Consider the following 15,540-nt stretch of genomic DNA (forward strand, 5'->3'; position numbering starts at 1 on the left):
AGACCTGGGTGCCCTCGCCAGGGTACAGGGGAGGCCAGGAGGCGTGGGCCGAAGCAGTCGGGACTGCCTGGCAGAGAGGGCCTCTGCTGGGTTGGCAGGTTAGGGAGGCTCCGCTATACCACGGGGGGCCTTTTGGGGACAGGGGTCATTTGTACAAAGGTCAGGGGAGGTGGGAATGGTCAGAGAGGGGGACAGTGAGCTCTGAGGGCTTTGGGGTCCGGGAGGGGTGGTGGCAGGGGTGTTTACAGCCTGGGGGGAGGGCAGGCCTGGCCCTGGGAACCGTGTGAGCGACTTGGGATCTGGAGCCAGGGTGGGAAGGCCGTGTGGGGGGAGGCGGCAGCTGTGAAGGCTAAGAGGGACAGGTCGTGTGGGAGGGTGCGCCTGAGCTGAGACCCTGGGCGCCACGGGCCTCTTGGGTTCCCCTGAGGCTCTGAGGAGTGTTCCCCGGGCCCAGCACAGCCTCACGCTTCCCTTTGCTTCTTACAGAGGCTGTCGGCGGCCCGCTGGGTGCGGGGTGGACCCCGCTGAGAGGCACGAGAGTGAGGTCTGGGTCGTGTTGGCCCGCGGGAGCCACGGCAGCATGAACGACGTGGCCATCGTGAAGGAGGGCTGGCTGCACAAGCGAGGTCAGTGCCCGCGCGCCGGCCCGGCTGAGGGCCCCGAGTGGGCCCATGGCTCCTCGGGGGCCGGAGGCGGTCTAGGCTGTGGCTGCTGGACCAGCAGGGCCTCCCTGAACTCTGGGAGCGGCCCAGGGGCGCGTCCGGGGCCCGACGTCCCTGCGGCCTGGGGGACACAAGCCCCCGCAGGGCCTCCTGGCTGGGAACGTGCACTCCAGGCCGGCGTGCGGCCCGTGGAGCTGCCGCCTGGCCGAGGCTGCGGGCGGGGAGAACCACCCGCGTTCCTGGAAGGCAGCAAGGACTGGGGCCTGTCCAAAGCCTGGTGCGCTGGCGGCCCAGGGCACTGCCCGAGGGCTCCTGAGGGCAGGGCAGGGCTGGCGGGCCTGGCCTGGGGCCAGTCTCGGCTGGGCTGTGGGCAGGAGGGGTCTCCGCACTGCCTGGGGCCTGGCATGTGGCAGGCTCGCGCTGGTGCTGCCAGGCCCTGGCCCCTGCCCAGCCTGCCCCCTGCTTGCCCATGTGCCCAGGGAGGGGCTCTCAGGGAGCTGGTGGGATGGGAGCTTGGGCCCGGGCCCCTCGCCTTGCGGCCCTGCTGCCTCGCTGCCTCCTGTCCCATAGAGGCCGGACAGGCCCCGGGGGGCGGGACAGGCTCGGGGTCGAGGTGTCCGAGGCGTTCAGGCAGGGCGTGCTCTCCTGCTCCAGGCCGGGGGCTGGTTAGTCACCACCTGCTCCCCCAACTTCCCCTTCCTGCAGACCGGCTCCAGCTCTGGCCACCCCACACTAGCTAGCCACTAGCCCCCACTCCTCACGCATGCCCTCCGGGGACGGTGTCCCCTCTCCACCTCAGGATCCCACAGGCCACTGGGAGGGGGACCTCAGGCACAGGTGGGCAGTCGGGGAGCTGCAGCGAAAGTGGGTGTTGTGGGACGCACAGAAGCCGCCCAGCGGAGCAGGCTGGGAAGCTCAGGAGAGATGGAGATGAGACCCCGGGCGCAGCAGGGGCGTGAAGCAGGGGTCACAGATGTGGTCAGCGTGAGCTTTCAGAGCTCGCTCCAGCAGCGGTCGGGGGCACAGTGCTCGGCCTCTGGACGGAGACGGGGCAGCTGCAGGGGCCTGTGGTCCGTGGCCGGCCCCCCCGCGGCTTCCTGCAGTGGCTGGCCCTCTGGGTCCCCTCCCCCCCAATCCCTGCCTGGCCCCACCCTGTCTCCTCACCCTGTCGCCCTCTTCGGGGTCAGGCCTGAGCCTGCCTGGGTCTCTGCTGTCCCCTCTGCCCCTGGCGAAAGCGCAGGCACACACTGGGGTCCAGGGCCTCTGAGTCCTTGGCAAGCGTTGGTCGACTGACTGACCAGGGACTGACCTGAGAGATGCCCGGGGCTGCCGGGGCCCCCGGCCCAGCTCCTGGGGTGTCCACTGGCCGGCCCGGGTTGGGTGGAAGCGCCCCTCTGATGCCTGGGTGAGTCTGAGTGGGCCACTCGGGCTGTGTGCCTTCTGGAGGGGCGGGGGCATCCAGGCAGCGCCCCGTCACCGTGCCCTTCTCCACGGGCAAGTGTGTTGCGACCTCAGGCCTTTGTGTCTGTGCGGTGGGAGCAGTCGCCGCGGGCCCCGGGACCCTGGGCGGAGCGCAGCCAGCCTCAGGCCTGACAGAGGTTCTGCGTCCGCCCTGCCTCTGGCCCACATGCCCACTGGGCGGTGTGCGGTGTGGCGGGACGCACTGGCCGCTGTGGCCCAGGAGGGGCCGTGCCCCGCGCAGGGGGTGGCCCGGGTCCACGCCCAGGGCCTCCCCGGGGGACCCTGGTGTCACTCCCATCTCGTTGGCTACGTCTGTGCATCTTCCACCAATCCGTTCTCCCCTGAAATGTGGGCTCTTCCTGTGTGCTGCGCTTTGAGGTGAAAGGGCAGAAGGGGCAGAAGTCATGGCCGGGGTCGGGGGATCCAGAGTGACCCCGATTCGGGGCTGGAGGGCTGTGGTGGTGCCGTTTCTTGGGCTGCAGGGGGGACTTGTGTGTCTGTCCTGCGGATGGTGGGTGGCTGTGCACGCCCAGCCCCTCGAAGTGGACGGGCGGGGTCGGTGTGAGCCGCTCCTGTGTACTCCCCGCCTGCCCTGCCCCCACCTCTCAGGACCAGCCGGAGGAGGATGCCAAGGCCCCCCCTGGGGTGGCTCTGGGTGGAGTGGGGGCCCCTCCCCACCCCCACTGCCAGGGGTCTGATTCTGAGGGGTGGGGTTCTGACTGTCCTCCAGCTCCTCACGGACCCCCGAGTGCCCCCACGGTGCCTCTTGTTATGGAGGTCAGGGGGCTGCTGTGGGCCCGTGGGCAAAGGGCAAAGGTGTTGGCCTGAGAGCTGAAGGGCAGGCAGTGAGGGTCTGTGCAGGACAGACCCCCGGGCCCGGCTCCTTCCCCCGCCCTTCAGGGGCTGCATCACTGACCCGTGTGCTCTGGCCCAGAGCAGCCGAGCGGGCAGGGGAGAACCTGCCTGGCGGCCAGGGTCCGTCCCCACCCCGCGGCACCCAGGCGCGGCCTCCAGGCCTCCGCGTCCCCAGGCGTCCTGGGGAGCCTGCGGCCAAGCTGCTAGGGGCTCGGAAGGACAAGGGTTGGGCCAAGTGGGCTGCAGGGACCGTGGGCAGAGCTCCCTCGAGACAGCTGTACGTCCCGAGTACGAGTGGGTGTCCCAGAGGCGGGCAGACTCCCTGAGCAAAGCGGGATGCCGCGAGTGGCGGGCAGACACCCCCCGCCACGGGAGGCCGCCCCGCGTGGCGGGCAGCTGCCTCTCAGCTCCAGCCGAGGTGCTGGGGAACTGGGCTCAGGGAGGCTCACAGAGGCCGCTCTGCAAAGATTCGGGCTTTTATGTGTGCTCTCTGATTTTTCAAGGTGGACAGCTTGTAAAACCAGCCCTCTTCCAGGAGGCAGGGCTGCCTGGACTTGGTCTGCAGTCCAGCAGGAGCCCCCTCGCTGCAGCCTGGCAGGCAGGGCCTGAGAGGCGGGCGGAGAGCTGGCCTGGGGGCACGGGGTTCCCTGCCTGGGAGCCTTCCTGGGTCTGGCCCCCACTCCCCCAGTGAGGTCCACCTGGCGAGGCCCTGTGTTCCTCAGGCTCGGGGCAGGGGTCGGGGGGCAGGGTCTGGTCCTGGGGGCGCCTCAGGCCTGCCTCTGTCCCACCCTAGCCAGTGGCTGGCCCAGACCTTTCCCTGGTCCAGGCTCTTGCCAGCTCACTGAGCTGCTCCCAGGCCTCCTGGTGGGGAGTGGGCTCCTGGGCGGTGCTGGCTCCTCCGCTGCCTCCACCTCAGTCCTGGCCGCCGCCCTGGGCTTCACCTGCTCTCTCCACTGGGCCGGGGAGACGCTCATCCCGCCTGCTGTCAGCCTCCCACCCACCGCAGGCCTGAGCTTCTCACAGGGCGGGGCCGTGGGGGTGAAGCCTGGCTCTCCTCGAGGAGGCCGAGGCTCTGCTGGCCACAACACGGGGCTTGTGGGACCCCCAGGGGAGGGGGCTGCTCCCTGTGCTGTGTGCCCCGGGCCTTCCAGCCCGGCTGAGCTGAGCCCCTGGGCTCCAGTGTCTGGCCCAGTGAGGCGCGCCCAGCTTCCCTCCGCATCTCCCCGCAGGGGCCGTGGCTTTGGCCCTGGTGGTCCCCTTGGGCTGCTCGGAGCAGACAGCCAACCCCAAGGGTGGGAGCTGGCGCCTGGGGGCGGGCCGTTCCTGGAGGGGCACCCCCAGCCCGCGGGTGCTGGTGACCTGGAGCCCGTGGCGTGTGGCTGAGGCTGAGGCCCGCGGGCCGGTGTGGGGCCGAGCTTCCTGTTTTGTGAGCAGGCTGAATTTTCCCTTCAAAACAAACAACAAAAGAGGAAGCTTGGGCGTCCTTGCGCTGGGGGTGAGGGGTCATCCCCGCCCCCGCCCCGGGTCCCCAGACTCAGACGCTGCCGTCTGCTTCCTGGCCCCACGCTGACGGGTGGGGAGGGCCCTGGCCCCTACAGGGTCGGGGAGGGCATCCCGCCCGCCGCAGTCCTCTGGGGCAGCCTGGGCCGGGTCGCGTCAGGCCAGTTCCTAGAAGTGCAGTGGGGGTGCGGGCGTCCCCCCTGGCCAGGCTCGTGGCCTGCAGCTGCCCCGGGGGCCTCGCATGACTGCTCCCACGAGGTGGGTGCCCTTGGCGTCTGCCCGTGCGCCCCCCGGCGGGTCCCTGGCCCAGACCTGGGCCCCTCTGGCCGCTTGGCCGAGGGCCCCGGCTCCGGCCTGCGTGCGCCCCACGCAGCATGCTCTCCCTGCTTTCTCGTCCACGTCATGCCGCTCCCTAACCGTCAGAAATAACAGACTCCTGTCTCAGGAATGTTGGAGTTGATGGGGGTGCTGGTTACGTGTGCCGTTGCTCCTGCCAACCTTGGGGCTGGGGGCTGGGGGCCCTGGGGCACTGGGTGTGTGCCCGGGACCGAGCCCCCTGAGCCCAGGGCTTTGTCCGTGGGGCCTGCCTGCCCCCGGGCCTCAGCGGGATCCAGAGGGTCAGGGGCCCCGTCCCGGGCTGACCCCAGAGGAGCCCTTTGGCCGAGAGGATGTGCTGCTCCGCCCCAGGCTGGGGTGCAGGGTGCCTGGCGAACCTGAATGGGGGTCTCTGAGGAACTTGGAGGGGATGGGGCCAGGGTGGGTGTGGCTGGGAGTGCGAGGAGGCAGGGCCGGGCGTGGGGAGGATGCAGCCTGCCGGTCACAGGGTGGGCCGCCGGGAGAGGGGGCCGCTGAGATGGGCTCCACATTGGGGAGCGGGCGGCTGGGCGGCGGGGGGGCCCCGACAGTCCCGAGGTCCCTGACCCCTCTGCCATGAGGGTGGTGGTCTCTCCTGGGGGGATGTTGGTGCGCGGAGCCCCTTGACCGCGGGGAGGCTGGGCTCACTTGGATGCCCCCTCTGAGCGTCTGGGCTGGCGGGCAGGGGGCGTGGGCACAGGGCAGGCCCCGCTGCCCCCACCGGGCCCCCGGGAGCCGGTGCCATCTGTCGGCTCACTCCCCTCCCCGTGCGCATCTCCTCGGCCCTGCCCCGCGGAGCCTGGCACCTTCCTGGGTTCAGTTGGGTCCGTCCTGGGCTCTTGGCACAGGGGTGAGAGGTATGTCCCTAGGGGAATGTTGTGGCAACCCCACACGTGTGTGCGTGTGACCTTGGGCAGCCCTGCCCGAGGGCTGGGGCCTGTGACCCAGAGGCCAGAAGCTGAGGGAGGAAGCCTTGGACTTACAGGCCTGCGGGCTGCCTCTCCACCTCCTGTCCCGAAAGCGCGGGCCCCCAGACGCCCCTGCAGCAGCGAGGCTGGGTGCCCACGCAGGCCCAGGGCGGCAGATGAGGCCTGGCAGGCAGCCGCAGGGAGAACGCGTTGGGTCCATGGTGGCGCCTGGGCAGTGGGGATGCAGCCGTTCAGCAGGTGAGGTTTCTGAGTGAACGGTGACTGAGTGAGGGGCATCCAGCCGCTGGGGGACAGGGAGACGAGAGGCGGGGCAGTGGGTTGGGCAGGAGGCCCCGTGTCCCGGGGACAGGACCCAGGACGGAGCCAGGGGGGCAGCTCCGAGGTGGCGGGGGGGGGCACCCTGGGGCCCAGTGCCAGCCGGATGCCTGCGGGGTCAGGGCAGCCGCTTTCTCTAGCCGGTGCAGTGGGTGACATGTGGTGCCCAGGGCGGAGGCGGGGTTTTCAGAGAGGGTGGCCAGGCTGGTGGATGTCCAGGCCGGGCGGGCGTGCAGGCAGGGCAGTGGTGGGTCGTGGTTGGCAAGAGGCCCGGTGTTGCCCTGGGGCAGTGGGAAGCAGGAGGACAGCTCCTAGGACCTTCTGCTCTGCCTCGGTAGAGGGGGCCCAGCGTGCCCCGAGTGCAGCCTGGCTGCCACCCCCTCCCTGCGTTCCTCCACAGTCTGTGTGCCTTGGGCTCTCCTTGCTTGATGTCAGAACCAGAGACCTCACGGCTTCTCAGTCTGTCCAGAAGTGGGCCCGGCCCGGCAGTGGGACCTCGACTCTGGCCCCCAGCCGCCTCTCTGGGACCTCGAGAGCCCCTGCCTTGGGCCTCGGATTCCCCAGGGAGCGGCTAGTCATGACACTCCTCCTTCTGTGCCTGTGGGCTGCCGGGGACGGCTCAGGGCCCATGTGGGGGCGCCCCCCTCCCCCCATCCCCTCCACTGGGCCGGGACTGGATGCCCATCCTCTCCGCTCCTCCGAACTGCCCGTTGTGCCCCCAGGAGGACCTCATGAGTGCCGCGTCCCCAGGAGCAAGGAGCTGGCGGTGTGGTTTGCGCGGCAGACCCGGGCTCTGCTGGGGTGGGCTGCGCCCACTCCCTGGCACCGGCTCTTGGCGTGTGCTGACCGTCCGTGGCCGAGTGTCCTGCTGGTGGGATGGGGCCTGCGGATGTGGGGACACGGCCGGCTGTGGGCCTGGCTGGCTGGGGCACGCGGTGGCTGTCAGTGGCCGATGGGTGTGGGCTGGGGGCACCGCGCGGGAAGTGCTGTCAGCTGGCGCCCACTCCCTGGGCCTGCTGGGGCTTGCTTCGCTCTGGAGGAACAGCGCGGTGCTGCCTGGCCCCCTGCCAGCCGCTGCCTGCCACCCACCAACGCCGTGGCAGCACTTTCATCCAGCAGTTTCCCCGAGAGCTGGGGACTCAGGGGCTCATGCGTGGGGCTCAGGGTGGGACTCTGAGGGCCCAGACCCCCGGCAAGGGAGGGTGTGCCTGTGGCAGGCCCGGGTTCAGGGAGCCTGCGTGCTGCTTCCCCGGGGCCCACAGCTTGGGTCTCGGCCTCTGGGTCTCCTGCCCGCTGGGACCCGTGCTGGGAGACGTGCTGGGGGATGTTGGGGGGCTGGCCGTCAGCCTGCGTTCGTCCTGTCCCTGAGCTGGTCCCCGGCACGGCTGTGGGAGGCCAGCGATGCTGGAGAGGAATCCCCCTCCTTCCTTGGGAGTCCTGTAGCCGCTTCCTGGAGATGAGCTGGTGTGGTGGAAGGGCCCTGCTGGCAGACGGTACATAGGGATGCTGAGGGGCCCCTGGGGGGCAGGAGAGGAGGGGGCCCCGCCCTGGGCTTCCCCATCTGTCCCCAGCACGGGCTGTGGGTGTCTGTCCTGCTGTCCCCCCGTTTTCGGCCCCCAAGTGTTACGGCCAAGTGCACAGCACGGCGTGGCCAGGCCTTGGGCCGGCGGCCCTCCCCGCGCCCTGTCTGTGCTGAGCTCATTCCCATGCAGGCCACAGCCCAGGTCGCAGCTGGCGGCCCCTGAGTGGCCGCCTGGCTGGACGTCCGCAGGCGGGAGCGTCCCAGAGACTGAAGAACGGGTCTGTGTCTCCGAGCCTCGGCCCTGGCCTCCTCCCGCCGTCCCCGCGCTGCCCCTCCGCCGGGGGCCCGAGGCGGGTGTGGCCCCCCTCTGGTGCCCCAGGTGCGGAGCTGGCAGGGGACCCAGCAGGCCTGCGGCTGGCCCGGGACCCCCCTCACGGGCCTGTCCACATCGAGTGCCTGCCCCCTGGCTTCTCTCGGCCCGCGCTACCCCCCGACCCCCACCTGCCCGGGTCGGGTCCCTGGAGCCTGTGTGGTCCTGGCAGCGGGCTCCTGGGGGCACGGTAGGTGGGGTCCGCAGCTGGGGATGGCGAGGTCTGAGGCCTGGGCCGGGGCGTGGGGGGTCCTGCTGGCGGCCCGCGTGGGGCACGGCGCTGGGGGCCCACGCTGGGCGCGGTGGGGGCGGCAGCATTTGGTGAATGAAGATGGATCTGGGGGCTGCTCGGATGCGGCGTGCATCGCTCTCCCAGCGCACTTAGCGTCCCGGGGAGCGGCAGCTGGCGGGACGGGAGGCTCTCCATCAGGGGCCGACAGCTCCAGACTGGCGCGTAGGCGGGTGGGGCGAGTGGCGGGCGGCGGGTGGCCCCCAGCCAGCTCTGCCCCCCCCCCCCGCCCTCCTCCACCAGTGCTGGCACAGGCCCTTGAGGGATCCCCAGCCCTGGGACAGGAAGCGCCGTGCTAGCCACCTCCCCTGGGGTTTGGGTCTCAGGACTGGGTGGGGACCCTGCTAAATGCTGCCGGGGTGGGGGCAGGTCACCGGCCGCCTCCTGGGCCCTCCTGGGTGGGTCAGTAGTGTCTGGGCCTGGTGGAGACCCCTGCCTGCGATCCCTGGGGGATGGCGGGGAGTTCCTGGATGCTCCTCACATCCCCCAGAGGCCCCAGATGGGAGTGGGCCAGGGCGGAGGAGTGGGCAAGGGGAGGGGGTCTGGGCCCTTCCGGCCTCCAGGTGGCCACGTCCAGGAAAGCCCAGCCCCCTCCTCTCCACCACCCAGTGGCCCTCTGCTGAAGTGGGCGCCTAATTAGTAAGTTCTCTGCTGTCGTTCAAACTCCTTGCTCGGCAAAATGGAAATGAAACGTTTTTTCTGGGTGTCAGTATGAAAAATGGCAGTCGCTGGGACGTCACAGAGGACATCTGGTCTGGTTCTCTGGCGCGTGTACGGCTGATGCTGCAGAACTTGGGGGGAAACTTTCCCGGGGACCTGGGTGACCTGTGGGTGGGACCGGGTCTTCCAGGCCTGGCTTCCCAACTGTGAGCTGGCCTCCCCCGGACGGCAGGAGGGTCATCACATGGGCAGGAATTTCTACTCTGAGTGCCCATCCTGGGGACCTGCTGAGGGTGGGCTCGCGTCTGCCAGGCGAGTCTGGGCATCTCACTCTCTAGTGTGGTGCTAGCTGCTTGGCGCTGGATGCCAGGTTCCTGGAGGGCCCGTAGGACTGGGCCAGCCTCCATCAGGCCCAGGCGCCCACCTGCCCCCCTTTCCAACACAGGCTGGGGTGGGCTCTTCGTCAGAGGTGGGCGCTTTCCCACAGCAAGCCCCGCCTGCCCACCCGGCCTCCACCCCGGGGAATCAGGGTCTGTGCCTGACCTGGCCCAACCCTCGACCTGGGGACGAGGGTGTGCAGGCCCAGCGCGTGGCCCAGCGGCCCAGCCTCACACCTGCCTGCCCTCCACCCTGGGTGATCGGGGTCTGCCTGGCCTGACCCTCGACCTGGGGACGAGGGTGTGTGGGCCCGGCGCGTGGCCCAGCGGCCCAGCCTCACGCCCGCCCGCCGCGTCCGCAGGGGAGTACATCAAGACGTGGCGGCCCCGTTACTTCCTCCTGAAGAACGACGGCACCTTCATTGGCTACAAGGAGCGGCCACAGGACCTGGAGCAGCGCGAGTCGCCCCTCAACAACTTCTCTGTGGCCCGTAAGTGCGTGGTGGCCGCGGGCGGGTGTCCCTGTGCGTCTGCAGCCCCTCGTGGGCCCCCCGGCCTCTGCACCAGGCTGGCAGCCCTCGGGGACTGTTAGTGGCTGGTTTTGGCTGCGCGGGTCTCTGAGCCGAGGCCCTAGGCTGTTGGGGACAGAGTGCTACCCCCGGAGGCCCCTAGGGCTTCTCCCCAAGGCCCGGGCCCGAGGCATGCCGGAGCGCACTGGCTTCAGGGGCCTCTGTCTTCGCGGCACAGATTCTCAGAGGCCCCGGCCCTGCGGGGGCGCATGTGCCCACCTCAGCGGGGTGCAGGCTGCAGGCTGGGTGGGTATGGCAGTGCCGCCGGGGGCGTCTCAGGAGGCTCAATGGACGGGCGCATTTTTTCTAAAGCAAGTGCTGCCGTGGCCTCACGCACGTGCAGGGGGACAGCAGGTATGACCACCCGAGGCGGGGGCACTGAGGTATGAGGACGAGCGGCCCGGCAGGGCCTCCAGCCTGGGTGCCGTGCCCAGGGCTGGCCCGGGACGCAGGCCTGGGGGTGGGTGAGTGAGGGCTTGTTGACTGGCAGGCCCCGGGGCCCGCCCACCTGCTGCTGGGGCACAGAATGCAAGCCCGGCCCCACCCGGCTCCTCGTAAGCCCCCCGCCCTCCCTGCCGTGAGCCCTGGGAGCCCGGGGCCACCAGCTCCCCCACCCCGCGTCAGACCAGGGTTGTGGTGTGGGGGTTGGGGGGTAGCAGATCCCTGGGTGGGGCCGGCCTGGTCCCTGGGCTGTCCATGCTGCAGGGAGGCCCAGCCGGCACACCCCACCCCAGGGCTTCCAACGGAGGGAGCAGAGGCCCTGACCCCGACGAGGCCCTGGCTGGGGGCTACCTGGGGTGCTTTACCAGGGACTGGCTCCAGTGAGCCCTGAACCCTCCTCCCAGGCTCCTCAGGTGTCAGCAGAGCAGCAGGTAGAACAGTGGCCGGGGGAGGCCAAGGAGGCAGGTCCCCCCCGGCAGCCCCGTGGCCACGAGTCTGGGCTCCCCACGGGGCCCCCGGGGCTGGGCTGGGCTGGGGGCTTTGGGCCTGGAAGGATGCTCAGCTGGGCAGCTGCCACCTCGTGGGGGAGGAGGTGCCTCGGGAGTGTTGCCCGAACCCAGCGCAGGGGAGTGTGGCGGCCGTCGGGACACACACGGGAGGCGGGCACCACCCAGAGGGGCTTCCAGCAGCAGTTGAGGCAGGCCTTAGGCGCGTAGGAGCAGGAGCAGAGCAGAGAGGGAGGGCTGGGCGGCTCCGCAGGGCCCTCTGCCGCAGGGGCTGTTCACTGGGGAGGGATTGCCCAGGTCGGGGGAGAGAAGTCAGGCCCTGGATGGGGGTTGACCACCTGGGTCCTGGGGACTCCTGGTGGTCTCTGATGGGCAGAGTGAGTTGGAGGCGGGTATGCGGACCCAGAAGGCTGCCGCACAGATTTTCCTCCCTCTCCTGCCCCGGGTAGACGTGGGCCCCCAGCCCCACTCTCCACCCCCACCGCCCCGGAGACCCCCGCCCTGGTCCCCAGCCTAGCAGACCATTCCTTGCTTCCTTGCACTCGGCTGAGCCTGGCGGGGCCCCTCGCGGTTGCCAGGGCCTAGACGCTGGAATGTCGGAGGCCCCTGCACTGGCCCCAGGCCCCTCCTGCCTCGCACAGGCCGAGCTGGAACCCAGCCCCGCTCCGGGCCCTGGGCACACCCACAGCTCCTTTGCTGCAGGTGTGCGTGTTTGGGGCACGTGTGCTCCAGACGTGCGTGCGCTCCCAGGCCTGCCAGCCTGTCTGCTCCTGGGTGCACCCAGGGTCGTGAGCAGCAGCATGGAGAGGGTCAGCCCAGGTGGCCTCTGGGGTGGACGGGTGGCCTCTCCAGAGGATGAGTCATTACCAGCCTCCATCCCAGGCCTGGCCCTGCGCTGAGATGGGGCGGGGAGCCTGCTGGTCCTCGTGTGGCCGGGGGGTGGGACGTTCCTGCTTGGGAAGCTGGGGGGCTGCTCTCCCAGAGGCCTCCTCCCCGCCAGCCCCTCCTCAGGCCCCCCAGGTCCCCCATCCTCCTACTGGTTGAAGACCATGTCCTGGGCGGCTGGGGAGCTCAGAGACCAGAGGACAGGCTTTGGAGATGGATCCGTCCAGTCACAAACACCCCCTCAGGGGCACTGCCTAGCTCTCAGCAGGGTCCCAGCTGGAAGGGAGCTCTGGCCCCCTTTTACAGGGCGGGAGACTGAGGCTTGGAGAGGTCTGGCCTGTGGTGGGTGGGCCGGGACGCTGTGCAGACAGGTGCTGCCTGCCCTTAGAATGCCAGCTGATGAAGACGGAGCGGCCGAGGCCCAACACCTTCATCATCCGCTGCCTGCAGTGGACCACGGTCATCGAGCGCACGTTCCACGTGGAGACGCCCGAGGAGCGGTAGGGAGCGCAGCTGTGGCGGCCAGGGAAGCCCTGGGCCCCGGGCAGAGCCGGGGTCTCACCTGAGTATCCTGCAGGGAGGAGTGGACCACTGCCATCCAGACGGTGGCCGATGGGCTCAAGAGGCAGGAGGAGGAGACGATGGACTTCCGGTCGGGCTCACCCGGCGAGAACTCGGGGGCCGAGGAGATGGAGGTGTCGCTGGCCAAGCCCAAGCACCGCGTGGTGAGCCCCAGCCCTGCCCGGGGCCCTGCTGTCACGGCGCCCCCCACACCCCACCTCCCAGCCCCTGCACAGAAGCGGGGGAGAAACGCTGGGCGCAGGAAGGCGTGGGTACTGTTATCCCATCCCCCAAACCCCAGCATTCCCAGTTGGGGCACACAGCCCTGCAATCTCCCTTGAGCCCTAGACCCCCAAGGACCATCCCCCCTGCCCGCTGCCCCAGCCTCACTGTCCTCGGCCCCGAGGCTGCCCGCGGAGGCCCCGGCCCCCCTCAGCGCTGTTGGGCCGCCGGCAGTCAGCGTGCTGCCCCTGATCCCGGCGCCTGCACACTGCCCTCAGACCATGAATGAGTTTGAGTACCTGAAGCTGCTGGGCAAAGGCACCTTTGGGAAGGTGATCCTGGTGAAGGAGAAGGCCACAGGCCGCTACTATGCCATGAAGATCCTGAAGAAGGAGGTCATCGTGGCCAAGGTAGGGGCTGGGGCTGGGGGCGGGGGGCCAGGGGGGCCGGGCGGGGCCGGGCAGGCGGCTCAGCAGTGCCTGTCTTCCAGGACGAGGTGGCCCACACGCTCACAGAGAACCGCGTTCTCCAGAACTCCCGGCACCCGTTCCTGACGGTGAGCGCCACCCCCTGTGCCCCTGGGGGTGGAGGCATGGATGCGCAGCGTTGGGGACCCCAGCCCGTCCTCCCTGCCAACCCAGCAGGCTCAGAGCTTGGGCGATGGTGGACGGGCCTGCGGGAGGGGCGTGGGGGTGCACAGAGCGGGCAGGGGCTCCCGGCTTCCCTCTGTCCTGCTGAGACCCCGGGAGGCCGCACTCCCCACGCCCACCCTGCTGCTCTCGGCAGGCGCTCCCTGTCCTGGGGGAACTTGGCCCAGGAGGGACCTCTGTGCTCAGCAAGGGGACGCCTGGTCTAACTCGGGGAGAGAGCCGAGGAGCAGGCAGGCTCCTAAGATGTTTTCTCAGGAGTGTGAGGCACTGAGAGCAGACACTGTCTGTCCGCCCAGCCCAGAGTGATCATCACCGTGGCTTTGTCTCCTCCGCTTCATTCTGCCCCTTCCCCTCTGTCTGGCCAGAGGATTGTGAGGAGAAGGCCAGGCCTTGTCACGCCCTCCACTGGGTACCGGCCACCTCCAGTCCTGCAGAGATCCGGACTTGCTCTCCCTGGGGACACTTGCCTCCCTCTGGCTCTCCCTGGGGATGGGGGATGGAGCAGGGCGTGGGGGAGGGTCTCTTCAGGAGCCAGGGGGCCATCCCATCAGTAGTAGCCTTTCTTTTGAAGTGAGGCTGCCTGTGGTCTGAGGCGTGAGGGCAGTGGGGTGCCTCCTGCAGAGGAATGTCCACAGGGTCACTGGACCTGCAGCTGCTGGTCCTCAGGCATGGCCTTTGGGGCAGCTGGGGGGTCCCCTACTCCACAGGGCAGACCCCCTGCCCAGCCAAGGGCCAGGTTCCAGCTCTGCTTCCCTCGCAGGCCCTGAAGTACTCCTTCCAGACACACGACCGCCTCTGCTTCGTCATGGAGTACGCCAACGGGGGCGAGGTAGGGCCCTGCCCCGGGGCGGCCCTCTCTGAGCCCCCTCTCTGAGCCCCGAGTGTTGAGGGGGGGCCACCGTCCCCACTCCCCGCCGGGTTAGGGTCTCTGCCCCGCGGCCCTGGCCGAGGTGGCTGGCCCGGCGGCTCAGGCTTCTCGTCCCGTAGCTCTTCTTCCACCTGTCCCGGGAGCGGGTGTTTCCCGAGGACCGGGCCCGCTTCTACGGCGCCGAGATTGTGTCCGCCCTGGATTACCTGCACTCGGAGAAGAACGTGGTGTACAGGGACCTCAAGGTGGGCGGGGCCGGGCAAGAAGCCGGGGGCGGGGCTGGGGAAAGGAAGTGGGGGGGGCCGGGGAGGGATCGGAAGGGGTGGAGGGGAGTCAGGGCGGGGCCGGGGAGGGGGGAGGAGAACTGGGGCGGGGTGGGGCGGGGAGGGCAGTCAGGGCGGGGCTAGGGAGGTGGGAGGGGGCAGGGTAGCGCGGGCCGGGGTAGCAGGGGCGCCAGGTGGCCGGGAGGCGGGCTGAGCTGGAGGCCAACTCCTGCAGCTGGAGAACCTCATGCTGGACAAGGATGGCCACATCAAGATCACCGACTTTGGACTGTGCAAGGAGGGCATCAAGGACGGCGCCACCATGAAGACTTTCTGCGGGACCCCCGAGTACCTGGCCCCCGAGGTGCGCACAGCCGTGCCCTCGGCCCCGGGTCCTGCCTTTCCCCCCTCCCGCCCTCCAGGTCCTCGGTCCTCATGTCCCCTGTGCCCTCTGAGCTCGTGCCCTGCATCCCCAGGTGCTGGAGGACAACGACTACGGCCGGGCGGTGGACTGGTGGGGGCTGGGCGTCGTCATGTACGAGATGATGTGCGGCCGCCTGCCCTTCTACAACCAGGACCACGAGAAGCTCTTCGAGCTCATCCTCATGGAGGAGATCCGCTTCCCGCGCACACTCAGCCCGGAGGCCAAGTCCTTGCTCTCGGGGCTGCTCAAGAAGGACCCCAAGCAGCGGTGAGCCCTGCCCCGAGCCGCCCTCCACCTGCCTGTCCCCTGACACCCCCAGGCAATGCCCAGCAGGCTTTGCTGGTGGCTGTGTGTGATGTCCTTGGCCTGGGCTGGCCCAGGCAGGGTGGCCCCCTCATACCTGGTCAGGAAGACCCCGCCCGGCTGGCTTCTCCTGCCCACCTAGCGCCCTGCGCCTGCTAGACTTTGCCATGGAAGGGGCTGCTCTTGTCATTTGCTGCCTGGCAGCCAGCCTCAGCCTGAGCCGGGCCCCGGGCCCAGCAGGCACGACCAGTCACCTTGGCTTCCGTTTGCCCCCCCAGGCTTGGTGGGGGCTCTGAGGACGCCAAGGAGATCATGCGGCACCGATTCTTCGCCAGCATCGCCTGGCAGGATGTGTACGAGAGGAAGGTGCGTGGGCTGCGCCCCGGGCGGCACGCCCGCTCCCTGCGCCTGCGCACACCAGGCCCCGCCTCTCACCCCTGCACCTGCGCACACCGGGCCCCGCCTCTCACCCCCACTCACAGCTCACACCAACGCCTGCGCACACCGGGCCCCGCCTGCTCACCCCCACTCACAGCTCACACCAACACCTGCTC

The 15,540-nt window shown here is 69.8% G+C and overlaps 1 protein-coding gene across 1 annotated transcript in view; it reads left to right on the forward strand.

The window, feature by feature from the left end:
- Positions 1-464: 464 nt before the first annotated feature.
- The window catches only part of AKT1 (AKT serine/threonine kinase 1), a 17,928-nt gene continuing 2,852 nt past the window's right edge, over positions 465-15,540 (forward strand). Inside the window, exons 1-11 of the mRNA XM_040256814.1 lie at positions 465-626; positions 9,657-9,785; positions 12,084-12,195; positions 12,273-12,420; positions 12,757-12,888; positions 12,969-13,034; positions 13,889-13,957; positions 14,116-14,241; positions 14,495-14,623; positions 14,736-14,950; positions 15,265-15,352. Coding sequence (XP_040112748.1) covers positions 581-626; positions 9,657-9,785; positions 12,084-12,195; positions 12,273-12,420; positions 12,757-12,888; positions 12,969-13,034; positions 13,889-13,957; positions 14,116-14,241; positions 14,495-14,623; positions 14,736-14,950; positions 15,265-15,352 — 1,260 coding nt within the window. The 5' untranslated portion in view covers positions 465-580. The remainder of the gene's footprint in view (positions 627-9,656; positions 9,786-12,083; positions 12,196-12,272; positions 12,421-12,756; positions 12,889-12,968; positions 13,035-13,888; positions 13,958-14,115; positions 14,242-14,494; positions 14,624-14,735; positions 14,951-15,264; positions 15,353-15,540) is intronic.

Source organism: Oryx dammah, unplaced genomic scaffold (assembly GCF_014754425.2).
Source record: "Oryx dammah isolate SB20612 unplaced genomic scaffold, SCBI_Odam_1.1 HiC_scaffold_16, whole genome shotgun sequence".
In the NCBI taxonomy this organism is placed as follows: Eukaryota; Metazoa; Chordata; class Mammalia; order Artiodactyla; family Bovidae; genus Oryx; species Oryx dammah.